Source organism: Anguilla anguilla, chromosome 10 (genome assembly GCF_013347855.1).
Source record: "Anguilla anguilla isolate fAngAng1 chromosome 10, fAngAng1.pri, whole genome shotgun sequence".
In the NCBI taxonomy this organism is placed as follows: Eukaryota; Metazoa; Chordata; class Actinopteri; order Anguilliformes; family Anguillidae; genus Anguilla; species Anguilla anguilla.
This window is the reverse complement of record NC_049210.1, coordinates 9,365,518-9,382,539: the sequence shown is the minus strand read 5'-3', so window position 1 is coordinate 9,382,539 and position 17,022 is coordinate 9,365,518. Positions and strand designations below refer to the sequence as shown.

General features: G+C 38.8%; 1 protein-coding gene across 2 annotated transcripts; it reads right to left on the bottom strand.

Moving 5' to 3' along the window:
• Nucleotides 1–157: 157 nt before the first annotated feature.
• hdr (hematopoietic death receptor) lies at nt 158–14,813 on the bottom strand. 2 transcript variants are annotated; one of them, XM_035379376.1, is made up of 10 exons: nt 14,578–14,813; nt 7,249–7,408; nt 6,880–7,008; nt 6,504–6,615; nt 6,004–6,104; nt 5,367–5,468; nt 4,880–4,920; nt 4,218–4,481; nt 2,234–2,270; nt 158–1,885 (listed from the first exon to the last, which is right to left on the bottom strand). In XM_035379376.1, exons 1-10 carry the CDS (start codon nt 14,629–14,631, stop codon nt 1,587–1,589), a joined length of 1,299 nt encoding a protein of 432 aa, XP_035235267.1. In that variant the 5' UTR covers nt 14,632–14,813; the 3' UTR covers nt 158–1,586. The 2 variants fall into 2 exon arrangements, with proteins under 2 accessions (XP_035235267.1, XP_035235268.1); XM_035379377.1 differs by having other exon boundaries at nt 4,383–4,481; nt 14,578–14,812.
• Nucleotides 14,814–17,022: the final 2,209 nt, after the last annotated feature.

Here is a 17,022-nt window from a genome sequence, read left to right as displayed (position 1 = left end):
ACTTGGAGCTAAATAAATACAAAAATGAAAACAGCTGCGAACGGACATCATTTACATTGCTTACAGTGTTCATAGGCCCCATTCCCCCTTAAAACAGCCTTTCATGTTTACAATCACATCTGTGCATATATAACACCTGACAGCCTGTCAATATTTATGATGTCTGTTAGCCAACTGCATGTCCAACAGCTAGCTTGACCGTGACAACCTATTAATGAGCTGGTCTGTAACATTTACAAGCATGCTTTTAGAATTGCATGTTGGGTCAAAGTGCAACAATCGCAGATTACAAAACAGTTACAGAACAGTTGTTTCTTCTTGTCTTTGCGGTTACATTTTACTGAAAAGGCACAAGAAGTTGAATACTCATATGTAAACTGAGCAATTGTGCACTTTATAGATACCAGTGTAATTTTGTTTGAAAATACTAGCAAGGAGTATACAGGGGGGAAAAATGACCTGAACAATTCTGACTGGCATTGGGAAAATAGCCATCCAACCTTATTCCATTTTTTCAAGCACATTTTAAGCAGATATAAAAGCAAAGTGACAGACACATTCAACATTCCAAGTACCTGAGTAACACACACTGGGTCTTTCATGTGCTAATCTATGAAAATGCATAACACTGCCAGCATTTAATTAAATGCAGGCCAGTGTTGCAGAATGTCTGATGGTACAATCAAAAAGAAAAATGGGGGGAAAAAATGACCTACTTTTACCAAATTAAAAAAAATCTATTATTTTCATAATACAATCTAGTGCTGTACAGACTGACGTTCTGCCAAGTCGTCATAAAGCACTTTCATGTTTCTCTCTCAATGGTCACGGGGGAAAAATAGGTTTGTCCTTGTTAGCATTGAATGAGGGGGCACAAAGAATCCGATACCCACTATCAGTCAAAGAAACTTTGCAAACGAGGACACACTATCTCCACAGTTCCTTTTCAGAGATCTCTCCACAGGGAGGAGTAAACTACCTCAGCCAGAGGACAGGGGTCAGTTTCTGTGCCAGTTACAATCTGGCTTCTGTTCTCGTTTGTTTAAATACTGCATGAAAAAGCCAGTCTGCAGACCCTCAACATTACAAAAAACCCATTCACAAGTTGTGCATGCCCTTAAATTCAAGGAAAATGGGGTACTATTCATAATAAATACAACATTCACTAATAAACTCATGGCCCTGGAAAAACAGAAGGTACTATCCAGAGTGGTACGAATATGCCTCCCGCCATCGCTCTCTCCAGAACAGAGAGGTCACAAACACAGAGGCATATGAAACTTTGTTCAAGGCCACACCAACAGTGATTTTAAAAAACCATGTACGCCTCCTTTATCTTCAGATTCCTGGAGTGTTGACACACAGGGAAATCAAGTATGTTCAGTACAGAGATGTTTAGGCTCAAATCACACAGTACTGGCCTACAGAGTCTGAGACCTTCTGAAAGGCCAATATACTTCCCTTCTTTCACCGAGAGCATATACCCAGGGTTGAAGCCCTACTCCAGAAAGGCTTTATTTTATTTTTTTTAATGTATTGCCCATTATTCATTATTTATATTATTTTCCATTGATGTTAAAGGCACATCAACTCTCATCCTGAAATCTAAAATATCCATGATCAATGACTTCTTGAATAACAATTTCAGCAGAATACCTTTGATCTAGCTGCAGCAGTGCCTGAATGAGATCATTTATATCAGCTTTAAGGCCCTCCTTTTCCATCCAGGATTTCAGGAGTTTATACACTCTATCTCCAGAAAAGCTAAATTCTGGATTGTTTATGGTGTTGTCGCTCAATCCGATAAGTCTGAAGAACCTGTTGCGGTAGATGCAGTTCAGATTCTTCTCAATAATGTCAAAGGCTTTCAACAAAGAATCTTCCCCTGCAGGAAAAAGATGGTATATTAGAAATGTATTCAATGCACTTTACAGTACACTGCAATTTGAGTAAACATTTAAGCAAGTGGATTTATTTGAGCATATGCCATAGCCTATCATCTTATCTGGGGGAAAATGTACCCTTACTGAATTTAGTACTCAAGGACAAAAAGAAAAACATTTGTGGTAAGATTTCCTCGAGCTATAAATGCATGTATTTTGTAAATAACACTATTACACTATAAATGGCTCTTTACAAGTTTTACACAAGGTTCCTTGCATGCAATACATTCTGGCACTCCATTAAAATGGTAGATGCAGCCCACATTTGATATCCAATTCAGTTTGCTTACCATTGACAGGAATAAGTCTTCTACAACAGCCATTCTCCTGTTGAAGATAGACACAAAGGAATACGATACTATATGACAAAATACAAATATACTCAGTTCAACAGTAAAATAATGGGACATAGCACTAGCATTGGCATAATGCACACCCCCGCAGTCAATGAGTGGCTATCATGTTCAAAACATATAGCAACAAAGGATGTCACTTGCTTTTACTAACTAAGTCAGCCCACTTTTAAATGAAGAGAAATTATCTCAGCGGTGATCAAAAAGGACATCTAAAACAAACTGCGGAGTTGAATTTAATGAAATTACTGTAAATGTCATCACTCCCTAAAACAAAGGCCAAGAATCAAGACTAGCTACTCAAAGCTCTCTAAAGCCGCGTTTCCACCGCAGGAACTATACCCCGGAACTAGGAACCTTTTGAGGAACTCAGTGCGTTTCCACCGCAGGAACTAGGGTCTAAATTTAGTTCTGGGGGCTTTGTTTTACCACCCAAAACGTTCCTGCTCGGGGGGTAGTACTTTCCGAAAGTACAGGAACCTTTTGGGTGGAGCTTGCAGCGCTGAACATTTCTGATTGGTCGAGTACTCGTAGCATTTGTGTTGTATTTATTTTCCGCCATTACCCGCCATGTTTGAAAATATGCAGCGGCAAACCAATTTATTTTCATAATAACTTCAAATCAAACTTGTATGTTATGCGGCGCAGTAGCCTACTTTTGGTTATAGCCTGCCAACGTCTTGGAATTATAACGTGTGCTCTTCTGTTCTTTTCTTGCTTTAGTATTCGTTTTATAAAATGCTAAGCATTCGTGCTGGGACAGCATATTACGTAGGCTACCAAAACATTCAAACGGATTAATTCGGTTGCTGAATATTTTCTTCCGGATTTTCTTTGTTAGCCCGTTGTTGACTCAAAACGTTTGATACAGTTATGTGAGGTATGCGGTAGTTCTGCATAATTAACATTGGTGATACAGTACAAGCAAACTGGAAATCACCTTCCGCACTTTTTATCCGGGTAAAATAACAGGTTAATTCTAGTAATCTTCCCTTTAGCTTTTTCAGACTGCCGTAATTTTACTCAATTTTACTGCCATTTTTCAATTCCACGAAAAGACCAGGAAGACTATGGACTCATTTATGGTGCATGGTTCACATCTGGAGGGCACACTTCGCTGCTCGGCTAGCAGTAACTTCGAAGGAAAGCAAACGGTGGCTGTACCACTACTAATTTACATTTTCACGCAAGTCCGAGTTTTCGTTCTATTCTTGTCATTTTGCGATTAGCCTGATATGGAATTGACGACGAGAAAGTAATAAAACAGCAAATTGTTTACAACGTGTGCATGTTTTCTGCTGTTAATGAATGTGTTTGAGAGGATATATGAAAATCAATAAATACAAAAGTAACCATATATAGTCATTGTTGGTAACCCGTTGTATATAAGTGGAATAAACCCCTCCGGGCTGTCCCGGTTATTAGAAAATAATGTAGGCTACTTCGGTGGTAGTATGGGGTTACAGAAGAAATCATATGACAGATGGACCGACGACAACGTCAGTGAGCTAATTTGCCTAATCTTCGCGGTACTTTAGACCCCGGTGGAAACGCAGACAACCATTGGCTGAAGGAACCTTTTAGTTCCTGGTAAAGTAGTTCCTGGGACTGAAAGTTCCGGGTAATTTTGGTGGAAACGCGGCTTAAGACCTGCTCTAAGAAAGAACACTCATCACTGATCAGAAACACTGGTGAAGCCATTTGTCCCAAATGTTATGGTGCTCTGAAATGGAGAAGGGGGGCTATCGATAAAAAAAGTGCTGTAATTTCTGGTGAAACCAAAAAAATACCCTTTTGTCAAAAAATTTGACAAATCAAAAATTGCAGAGTACAGAGCCAAATCAAGAAGTGAGTGGAGCTCACTGTATTTGTATATAGAGAGGGGACAGGCAAATTTCTTTGTACTGTGAGCTGTTCTCACCCTAATGATAGGTTGCCTCTGTGTCTTGGGGCTGGGGTTGGGGGACTTGGAGGGCAGGGCTGTGGGCTGAGTGCTCAGACTCGTTTGGGAAGAGCTGGTGGTGTTGGGGAGGCTGTCGCCCAGGCCCTTGTCCTCCTCGTCCGTGGCAGAAGGCTGTGCACCCACCAACATAATCCCCTGCAGGAAGGGCTGCTGCTCGGGCTCCTCCCGTCCTGCGTTCTGTCTGTTCTGCTGCTCCTCCATCGTCCTCTCACAGTCTTCATCCTGCGAGATGCCAGTCAAAAATGACTATCCAATCAAAAACCATTCCTTTCCACTGCCCTTCCCCGGCACCTTTGTTTCTGACCTGCTAATGGCGTCCCTGCAAAATCTGTGACATCACATGGCAACAGCAAACCCTTGTTCTCTAAAGAACTTGCCTAACTGTGCAGGAAAAAGAACTCTGCATTCTTCACCAGTGATTAAGATGAATTACACTCAGCAATAAGAAAAGCCAAGTCTAACCATACAAAAAAACCTGAAAGAGCAATTAATTGCCAAATGATGCCAGGTCAGTGTGGAAAAGCCTGAAATAGCTGCTATAAATGATTTTGTTATTCTTGCCATCTTAATATATTGGTGAAGAATTAAGTAAAGTAATGGGAAGAGTCTGGAAAACATACCACGTGAATGTTCACCTCTTCATCAGGGTGGCTGCAGTTCTCTGTTAGGGTAAATGCAAAACAGTACAGGTATTACCAGGTAGTCCTCGTTACCGTTTGCTCCAGGGTTAGGGTCAATTCCAAAGTAAAATATAATTCCAATTCCAAATCTCATGATGGGGGAAAATGATCATGAGAGGATAAATTGGATTAGAAAAATATTAAATCAGGCCGGCCTTATCCTTTAGGGAAAGAACCTAAAATTGTGTCACAAAATCACAATGATATAGTTGAAATACTAATCGTTTCATTAAGTCACTAATTCCTTTGGGCACTCAATTCCAGCTTCATTGAAGTGTTTAATACAATACAAATGGAAGATATGGCATTATGTTAAAGTGAAATGGCCTTAAATTACATTTCACATACACATTCAAATAGAAAGTGTAGTGTTCAGTAATGTCAAAGTGATATTTATTTTAACAACTTCGACTTCGCCTTGTCTCACCTGTTGGTTTTTTTAATGCTCGCTTCTGATAGAAGAAACCAATGGCCACAGCGATGACCAACAAGACAAACAGCAGAAGAGGCACGATCACAGAAGCAACCACTGCATGAAATACAAACAGATCTAAACAAAACAACTTCGACACAGAACTTAATGCAAAAAAGGGAAAAAGAAAATCATTCCGACATCCAGCAGTATGACAATACCTTCCTATATTACAGAAGTATAAAATACTTCTATAGTAAAGGAACAGAATAAAAGATTGTTGGCAACCTTGATAAAGAATGGCAAAAAAAGGCTGCATAAAAACACAGGGAATGAGCTATATTATCTAGTATATATACTCAAATATGGGAAAACTTTCTTTCTGATAAAGTTGCTCAGAGTAACAACTAAAAAATAGCTCAAAGTAAATTTTATTTCCCAAAGAGATACCCAAGATCCCAAGAACATTCCCATATTAAGTGTTTTGAACATCCTTCCTTTGTATATAACATACAACGTACACGCATATGGATAACACTACTGAAGACCTGTTCAGTAGTGTTATCCTTTCAAAGAACTGTATTAAAGCACACAAGCAGTTCATTCATTCTGACAGGAAACAACAGGTTATGCAAGCAGTCTTCTGCTGTACCTGGAGATGTGCTACCCGAGTTGCTGGAGGGCGGCTTTTTCTGGCAGACGGAATTGGATGTGGTGGTGCAGTTTCTCACCACTTCCTCGTCCTCTTTACATCTGCGACACAGTGAAAAGCCACAGCGTTATCTGGCGGTCTCACGCTGGGCCAGGGCCAACACAAGAGCACCTTGATTGCATTTTCAATTGGGTTCGCTCGCGAACCGTAACAAAGAGAGAGGTGCGCTTTCAAAATGCAATCCAGCCCCTGCCATTGATATTTCCTTTCGCAGATCTTTTCACATGACACATCAAAGGGGTAGCACAATAAACCACTGAGACATATAAATATGCATCTAAAGGGTTTTATTTACAATACTCCAAAATGTACACACAAATAATAATAATAATAATAATAGAATGAACCTCAATGTTTATGTGAAGTAAATGACGTTGGGTTAGGTCTCTATTTCGATCAAGGATTATTTAGGTAACCAGACAGGGCACTTTATTACTTACTTAGTGCACTTCTTGCACACTTCACAGGCTTGTTCAGTCCCACAGAATGTGCCTGCTTTACACTGGCACTCCGTGTCCTTGGTGCTGGTGCAAACTCCAGTCACTTCCTGGTCTGTGGAGAGCACAAATACACAGTGGTCTATCTGTCAACAGTGGAATCAATGCGCAAGCCAACACACCAGTGATTCAGAGGTAATTACAGTGAGATGCAGCAAGTTAAATTGCACTGCACATACATATCGTACTTTTTTATTTTCCAATCTCACTTTTCAATGTTCCCCACAAGGTGAGATGACATTTCCCATGATGAGGTGGCTTAGTACTTGCAGGGTTATGGTACATGTTTTTATTCATGGAGTGAAAGACAGGGCATTACCTTTACGGCATTTTGTACACAGGAAGCATCGGTCCAGTCCGTTCGGGTGCTCTGTGAATGTGCCATATTCACAGGCCGAACATATCCCCCTCTCTCCAGCTCTTTCACAAGAACTTTTAACATGCTGACCTATCAAAAAAAAAAAAAAAAAAAACATTGCTTCAGAACTCTATTAAAATACATCAAGTTCTGCCACAGTTGGGTCCGTGGCCTTTCTTTGACAGAAGGTAAAATATACAGTATTATACGAGATCCATGAAATTAGGCCATATATATATACTGCATTTAATATATTGCTTTAATTTCTTCTTGCATCAACGAACGGAACGGCACATATTCACGGGGTGAGGCAGATCGTCATTCTCTTACCAGCAGGACAGTTCAGACAGCACAAGCTCTTGTGCGGGTACTCCAGATTCTCTCTGCAATATATCTCCCGGGTTAGCCTGTTCCTGTCCGTAGATCTTAAGGTTCTCACATTTGGTTTCACAGCCACCACAAGGGAGAGGGCACAGATGAAAAAGGAAACCTAGGATAAAAACAAATTCATCCCCGATTACAAGCGCACAGACGGAGCCCAGCTTCCTCATGACAAGCAGTGAGCTTGCAACTACAACCCTTAACACTTAACTTGAAACAGCTGATGAAAACATCTGCAAGGAAGCAAACAGTAAAAATATGATGGAGAGCAACCATAACGAGGGGCATCTGCTGGCGTTTGATGCCACAGTTGCTAAAAACAATCAATATACACACACCGGCCACTTTATTAGGTACACCGGGTTGGCTTCTGCTGCTGTAGCCCATCTGCTTCAAGGTTCGACGTGTTGTGCATTCAAAGATGCTCTTCTGCATACCTCGGTTGTAACGAGTGGTTATTTGAGTTACTGTTGCCTTTCTATCAGCTTGAACTAGTCTGGCCATTATCCTCTGACCTCTGCCATCAACAAGGCATTTTCACACAGAGAACTGCCGCTCGCTAGATATTTTCCCTTTTTCGGACCATTCTCTGTAAACCCTAGATATGGTTGCGCGTGAAAATCCCAGTAGATCAGCAGTTTCGGAAATACTCAAATTAGTATTCTGGCACCAACAACCTTGCCACGTTCAAAGTCACTTAAATCACCTCTCTTCCCCATTCTGATGCTTGGTTTGAACTTCAGCAGATCGTCTTGACCATGTCTACATGCCTAAATGCAATGAGTTGCTGCCACATGTATTTGGTACACCTGTTAACGAGTAGTTGAAAAGGTGTACCTAATAAAGTGGCCGGTGAGTGTATATATATACACACCAAATACTGTTTCTCACCCTCAGGACATATTCTAGAATAAAACAAGCTTTAACAATGATTTATTTCTCAGGCTAGGTGTTCCAAATAGGACTTTTACAACATTTTCCGCCGCGCCTCCAATGGCGGACTCTGGAAAACGGCCATGTGTTGCGACATGGAGGGAGTTTCCTGTACTATGGAGGTAGGCTTAAGGCAGATGTCATACTTTCCAGACACAGCGTGTTTGAATAATTGAGCCAATGAAATTTCAGGCACAGTCACACCATTCAGATTTATCCAAACAAGTTCACACAGCACAGGCAAGGAGTGGATGACTTCTAAATTTAGGCTTATGTTGAAGGCAATTATTAACATGTCTAGCCCAGATGAAGACAGTAAACAGATCCAAAATAAGAATTGTATAAGAGGTAAGAAACCGGGAAGCTATCAGAAAAAATGAAACTTAAACCTCTGAAATATTGCCCCATAGGTTAGGCCTAATTAGTAGCCTATAAGGCAGTGTGTAATGAAATGCTTATTTCAAAGGCATAAAAAGGCAGAGTATTGTATTTACATAAATTTAATGATTTTGGTTTAAAGATTCTTTTGAAGGTAACACTACAGATTTGTCCATCCTTCGTGTTAAATTAAAAATGAGTGTATTAAATATGTTTACTTTTAATCTGAATTAATTTAAGCCTGATTCATTGTGGGTTCGTCATTATAACCACTAGTCCACCAACTGTGCAGTTTTCTCACAAGAGAAATTCACATCAACATCTCCAGGTATAAATCGCATTACTGTAGTTAGTTATAGTACAGTATAGATTATACAGTATCATTTTTAACATGTCACAATGTGTAAGTCCGAATGAAAAGCTTCCATCCTTAAGGTGTCTTTTTCATTAGTGCTGCCCACTTGCAGTTACAGATAATGCCGTACCATTGTTTATTTTCTACCTAGCTGTGGTCTGTTCAAGAAATAAACAAGCACAGTAATCTGATATCATTTCCGCTCTTACCACATTTCTCACTCATTAGACCACGTGACACTCCCAATTCAGAAATGCCACTTTCCCCATCAGGTTTTACATGCACAGCAGAGGGAAAGTCATCATTTAACAACGAAAAATACACAATTACAGTATTTTCGATTTTTTTTCCATGAAAGGGATTTTGACAAATGAGATTCAGCTTGAACAATAACCAAGTACAACACTAAACAAATAAAGACAAACAATAGTAGGCCTATTTTTTTCCCTTCAATACGACTCTTCACATAAATTCACACAGAGGGCTTTTATGAAGGCTATTATGACAGAAGTATATTATTTTCCTGCATTTAGCCTAACTATTACAATAAATGTATTGTGATGTTTACATGTTATCCACGCATAGCACATACAAACAAGTGGGTCACCCACAGAATGGAACCGTGAAGTGCCTTAGAAACACACCTCTATAATGAGGGGTGGTTTTCTTCCCACAGTTAAATACCAAGCCTGGGTCACATAAAAATCACAATTCATCATTTTAATCGAAACAACTCCTTCATAATTTAAATAACTGCAAACAGGCAGAAGCAAAGACCCTACTCTTTCTGGACAGATAATGATCTGTAGTGTACAAATGGCCATTCGTTTTAAAGCAATACAATCTCTTGAAACATACTCAAAATGAAATCAAAATATTAAATAAACATTTGTCAAACCGAAGAAAGAGATTGTTTTATTGATTATAAAGTGTGACCTTATTTTCTTACTATAGTATTAAATGAATAATGCACTGAATGTGCACAGTATCTACACAACAGCCATGGGTCTCTGGCACTTTCTGTACTGTGAACCCCACCCCTTCTCTATCTGCTTTCCCACCCATCTATATGAAGTAAAAAAAAAAAAAAAAATATATATATATATATATATATATATATATATATATATATACAAAAGGATGGTGGACAGTCCTCTCTCTTTTTTTAAAGCATTTTTTGTTTTTCCAATTAGCCTAAATCTCAAAAACATAAATCTGAAACTTCTTTTAATTTTTTAAAATTATCGGATATCAAGGCAACCCTGAAAAAAAGATCCTTTTGCATTTCCACAGATTACTCAGTTGATATGTGGCAGAAACCTTCAGAGGAAATCAACAGAATTTTACTAACCTTCTATCTATCCACACCAAATATGTAGTATGAGGACACAACAACCGTATGATCCAGCCTTGCTGTTATATGCTCCTATTAATAGTATCTGCCAAATAGGCCTACATAACAGGCAAATATAAACAACACAACTTTCCTTCAAAACAGTTGTAACAGCCTTCAAAGAAATCCCACAACAGAAAACCGCTTAGAATGTTAGCGCATAGGCCTACACGTAAGCCACTTTAGTATTGCACAGTGAATATCTAAGTCTACATCTCTGTAGAAAACAGGAAACTGGAAAACAATGAAAGTCCCAAGAGGAATGCTCTAACCATGTTTGTGAATGTATTTATCATTTGAGAACCTTTTTTTTTTTAGGTAAACACTAACCAGGTCTTCCTGTTAATATTGCCTTATTCACCACGTACAAAACACAGCATTAAAAACTAGGCTAATCTTCTTTAAGATTAGACTACACATTAATGACCTCAACAGGAAGCTACAAAACCTAGGCTACAGGTTCACCTTTATCTTGTCATACATTTTGTGAGAACATACAGTAACACAAGCCTCATTTCATGGTTTGCATAGCCCAAAGGCACTGCATGTGAGATTAATAACCCTTTAAAACAGACAATACGTCTTAGAAGAAAAAAGGTAATATACACCGCCAATTTAATCCAAGGGTCTTAACAATAGCAAAAGACTATTTGATATCATATGGCATCTGGTTTCATATCCATTGTCACATCTTAGAAAATGTAGGCCATCCACCCATTCTCCAAGCCTGCTTTGTCAGCTGTGTGAAGCTCTGCGTGGAATATGTAGGCTATACAAACTAAGAAGAGGTCTCCACAAGGAATGGGACAAATATTTTTTTATAATGTGTACTTGGGTTATTCACTGCTTTTTGCTTTTTTTTGTCTTATCCACATGAACCCAGAACCCAGAACCCAGAACAGGTTGTAGCCTACTCCTCATAACCACAATATAGGCCTACCAGTATCGCAGTTTAACATTAGCAGACAACCAGCACCAGCTTTATGAAAAAGATGAAGATTTATACAATTTAATTTGTTCTCATCAGGATAATATCTGCATATTAAATGTAATAATGGGGAGTCAGAGGGGGAGGTTGCACTGTCAAACCTAAGCATCGACCCGATTTTGCACCGTTAGTTCAGTAGAGTGTTTGCTTAATCCACAATCACAATGACACACATATGACACAGCCTATACATGACTTAAAATTCTAGGCAAAAACAAAGAGAAAAAATAAAACAAACTGATTATGCTCAGGCTTGTTTTCAAAGAGAGGCTCACACAGTTTGATTTCCGTTTAAAAACACTGTGGGCGAATCCATACACCACACTATTTAAACATCAATCTTAGATTATCTGTCATACAAATCAAAAATCTACTAGCCATCCTCTATTTTTGATAAGATTAACCAACTTTTATTGAATCCATCTAAACCATATGCATTGCCTCTCAGTGTACACTGAGATACTGTAAATAATTTGACTTAAAACAGTTTATCGTTTTCAGATTTACCCTTTTTCACATATGACCAGCGGTTCAAAGATACAGCACCCTGTTGCTTCCATGTTCTCTAGTTAGCACAATATTCTTTAAAAGACACATCCACCCATGGATTTTTGTAGTCTAAAGAGACACGCTTGGCTCTGTGCATTTGCCTCTAGATTTCCATAGAATATTCATGGGTAGCCATGGACAATCACATCTAATGGATGGAAGGCAGGGGCAGGGGGCGATATAGCTCAGGAGGTAAGACCAATTGTCTGGCAGTCGGAGGGTTGCCGGTTCAAACCCCACCCTGGGCATGTCAAAGTGTCCTTGAGCAAGACACCTAACCCCTAACTCCTAACTGCTCTGGCGAATGAGAGGCATCAATTGTAAAGCGCTTTGGATAAAAGCGCTATATAAATGCAGTCCATTTACCAGTTAGGCCTACTAAAAACGGCAAACTGTCAATATATTGGCCTTTGCTGTGGTAGATTTGTGTGGCCTAAATGGTGTGGAATGTGTTATCACCGGAATTGTCTACACACTACAATTGCCAAAAAAAAGGCGCACTTCACTATTCTAAAACAGCCTTACTTCCTCTATTTGCTATTTGAGTCAGTGAATATATATCGGATTTATTAATGCTGATTTGGTCCAAAGACCAAAAACAGCTCCTGCCCCCTATGGAACAGGGACAGGCCACCTGTAGTGTAAAACAGCTTGTACTCAAATCTGGTGTGCCTGTATTTCACACACACAACGCACCGGGCAGAAGCCCCTGAAGCACAAACAGCACAGCACAAATGTGTCATGCAGTCTCCAGAGCATGGGTCTCAAAGTGCAGTCCTGGAGGACAGCAGTGAGTGTCTGCAGGTCTTTTTTCAGTCAGAATTTAATTTAGGCCTAGCAAACAAGGTGTGCAACTCTATAGCCAATCAATGACTTAAATTAAGCACCTAGGTGAAACAAGGATCCAACTGAGATCCCCGTTCGAGTGCATAACAGCCATTAGTATGCCTATACATCAACAAATAACAAAAATATTTGTAAACTTAAACTGATATTACTAAATGCACTGTATTTTCATATTCTACAGTGCCGTACACCCACCGGAAGCAGCTTTTTTCCCCACCCTTGCACATAACACATAATGTCTCCATGGCCATACATTCCCTCCATAAGCTAATATGTTTACATGGTATTGTGATTCCACAAACAAAGAAAGAAAGAAAGAAGTAGCCTAAATCTAGGAGAGCAAACACACAACTTTAAACAAACAGAAAGCCAGAAGAAAGTCTCAGGTTTTGTCTAAAAAATAAAGAAAAAAACTTCATTACCTGAAGGACTAATATGCTAAGGGTTGGCTAATGGTGTCCAACAATTACAAATCCGGATACAGCAACAATTGGAATCAAAATGTTGAACAGCAACCTGAATGGTTATTACATGACCTGTAGTGTCATACCAATCCACACACAGAGCAGAAAGCACAATTTTAACCATATCAATACATACAACGATTCAGTACCAATCGACACCACAGTCATGTTAAATGTGTGCATACACACAGCATGGACTGATGTTTGTCTTGCATGTAAAAAAATAACAATCACAAGCATGGGAACAAGTGCACACAATGAGCAGGTCATTCTAAAGCAGAGATGTCCGTACTACGGCAGAGGCCAAACCCCTGCCATGGCCTGTAGTTTGTCCATGACAAGGGTCTTAAATTAAAAATAGACCACCTTAAAAAGTGATGTGAATTGGGGAAAAGATAGCTGAAATTCTAAGAAAGTCACACTGGCCTGATTCAGGGTATACATCAATTTGTGTACCTCCCTAGTCCCATTTTAATGTATACTGCTCTAGAGTATTTTCGAAAGTAGCCACATACTAATTGGCTGGTTGCATTTTTGATATTTTTAATTCCATTTCCAGGGTTTCATACGTCATACAGGCAGTATAAAACAGCTCAAATACATTACATAAACAAGCAGGGTACCGCTTATTTCAAATAAATCCGTATCAATCGTCATTATTCCCCTATTTGGATCCTGACAAATATCGTTCGACGAATCTCAGTAGGCCTAGTCTATATTTAACACATCAAATATCACGAGTCTACTATTGTGTAAAACGATTGCAACTTTTAATGAAACTATTACTGAGGCAGGGGAAGTTAAAGGCAGCGCAATGCACAAACCATTAACAACGTGACTTACATTGGAGGCTTACCTATGCATACGGCAACAGTAGACTCGCGAAACCACTATGACGCAGTTGTGGCCTTCAACACAATCAAATGTATGTTACATACGTCATTAGTTAGGTGGTACGAGGTAGCCCAACCGGTTTTCTCCTGCAATACAGCCTCGACTAGGTTTTTTCGCCGATCAATGCCGTTTCTCGTTTAACCCATCAGAACTTTTGGAATGTTATTTAAAGTCAGACTGCATAAACTGATACCCTTATCGGCTGAGATATTGAATTTCGTATTTTGAACAGGCGGTCTATTCTAATCGTTTTAATTCTGACATTTGGTTTTGTAATTTAGTTTTGTACATTTTACTTTACGCCAGGTAATGTATAACGTTTGTTCTACAACGCTAGTATATATTGCATTGCATTAGACAACATGAAACGAACTTGTTTTGGTTACTTACGGACAGATCACGATGTGTCAGCAACAAAACATAAAAAGAATGTAATGTAAAACTGAAAGATGCATCCCCATTAAGTGAGCCTACTTACCGATTTTAGAACGCTCATTCTGAATTGAAAATAATAATTCCAACACTGTTTCATAGCATACTTCCTGTATAATAACGCTAACTTAGTAAAGCATATAATGCATATAATTCCAGTAATCCCAACGTTTTCACGATACCCGTTATATTCATATATTTTAACTGCTGTTCATCGAAAGATACTCGCGATCTTACTGACTAAGAGATAATGCGAAAAAGTTTTGTTTGGGCAAGTTCTTGAAAGCGTCACGCCCCCAGCTCTCGGCGGAAGTTCAGTATGATGCAAACGCGCCGGGTATATATGGGCCAAGTTGCTGAACCAGGATCAGGTATGGCGACTTATCCGTATGTCGTTAGTACCACGAGAAAAAGAGAGCTGATCCACAGCCAATCCCTATATGGACTCAGTTTGAGCATGATCAGCCTTCCTAATTTTTTTTTTTGTTCAATAATATTGGCTTCCAACCTTAATAGCTACTTAGTTTCCTTTTGCTTCTGAAATTATAATTATTGAAACAACTTTACATTGTTTATTGGCCTACTATGTAATGGTAAAGTAGCCGTTCACATATGATGTCTCAGACGTAATTTGTTAATAAATCCTTGCTAAATTACCAAACCTTACCTGGGCAGTTATACATTTGCTCTAATTTAATCAAGCAATAATTCATTTTTGCAAATGCCTGAAGAGTATTCTTAATTTGTGAAAAAGTTATGGGGCTGACAGCATAACACTGGGCTAACGCTCAACCAGTAAACGCTTTAAAAAAAAAAAAAATTCTCGGGGAATTCCAACAGCATGTTTTTTAAGAGAGCGACTTTGCTCGCATACCTTCGATCGCATGATCAAATGAAAGGATTGTGCAATCACCTATTCGCGTACCTCACCTGCGCAGGCTGGGTGCGTCATTTGTGGGCGGGAAGGAAGACTATTTGAACAAACCATATACAGTCATAAGCCGATGCCATTATCGGTTACTTTCAGCTGGTGTCTCACAGGAATTCAATTTATTTGGCAAAGCAGTCAGGAATAAACCAGTGTGAGCTCTTATGTATATGTTAAATCTGTATTTGGGTGTAATAATTTACTGGGTAAACATTGTAACTTTCTGACTATCATTACTTTAATTACTTAGTGCTTATCACACAAATGGACTCAAACTTTGGCTACTCTTTATAGCTACCGTCTGCATGACACCTGTACCCTTGTATGGCACCATGGTTTGGCATTTTCCAATGAAATGAGCAGATTCTGGATGTTTAGTGGTTAATTATATAAAGAGGCTGAGGTCTTGCTGTGTTTAATCTTTTTGAACGGACATTATGTTGTGTGTATGTAACATATTTATTGAGGTTTCTTCTCTTTTTTAAAATTTATTATTAGTATTGCAGTTAACATGTCCTTGAGGTCTCCAATTAAGTTGAATTTCTGCCTGCAGACTGACCCAGTGGAACACCATCTGAAATAAATTACAGATAAATGTATGTTTTGTATGTTTTATACCACTTACTGGTATGTACTAAACAGGCTTGCAACAAAATGCATTGGCAGATGAATAAATGGTAAATGAAAAATAAATTAATTAATAAGCACACAGACTAGGAAACAGACAAACTGACTTAATTGAAAGGTAGATCAATTAATGACTATTACAATTAAGATACTTTCCCCCCTTGCCTGCTACCTGTTTGCTGTGAATCCTCCCTGTCAACAGGTTCAAATGAAGCAAAAAATCATGAAATTACAAATTGTGATAAATAAAATGTCGCTCAATAATGAGCATTTTATCATCATTTTATTTAGTACTTAGTTAATACACATTGTGCTAATATGTATAATTGGAGACCCACTGAAGGGAATACGAGTTTGAAGTAAAAGGGGAAAAAAAGAAGAAAAAAAAGTAATCCCGTTGCAGAGGGAAAGACACTTTTTTTATTTTATCACAAAGAACATTAGTGACACATTGCACTATCAGAGATGACTAAACACACTTCCATGTCTGTTGGTTTTCTGCTATCTGGAAAAGTAGTTGCCTGCACCACTGCGATATCCAGGGCTATGTTACAGTTGAGTAACAGTTTTGAAACAGGAAGGGAACTGTTAACTGGCAGTTTAAACGTATAGAGCTCTTGTCAAATCTGACACACCAGAGTAGCCATAAAAAATAAATAAATAAATAAATGGTAGAGGTTGTACTCCAATACAATGCAAAATTATGTATTGTATAACTGACTAGTCTGTGGCTGTGGCAGCTACTTTGAGGTTGTGTTGACGAGGAAGAAATAGTTAAGGCAACTTAACCTCCTCTGTATTTTGAGCCAAACAACGCCCTTTAGCTGTGATATAATCACAATATAGCATGGCCTGTATTGAGTTATTGCTTATATATACAATGCCGGTTGTTATTGAAGGTTTATGAGTAGAGCTATGGGTAGTACAAACTCTGAG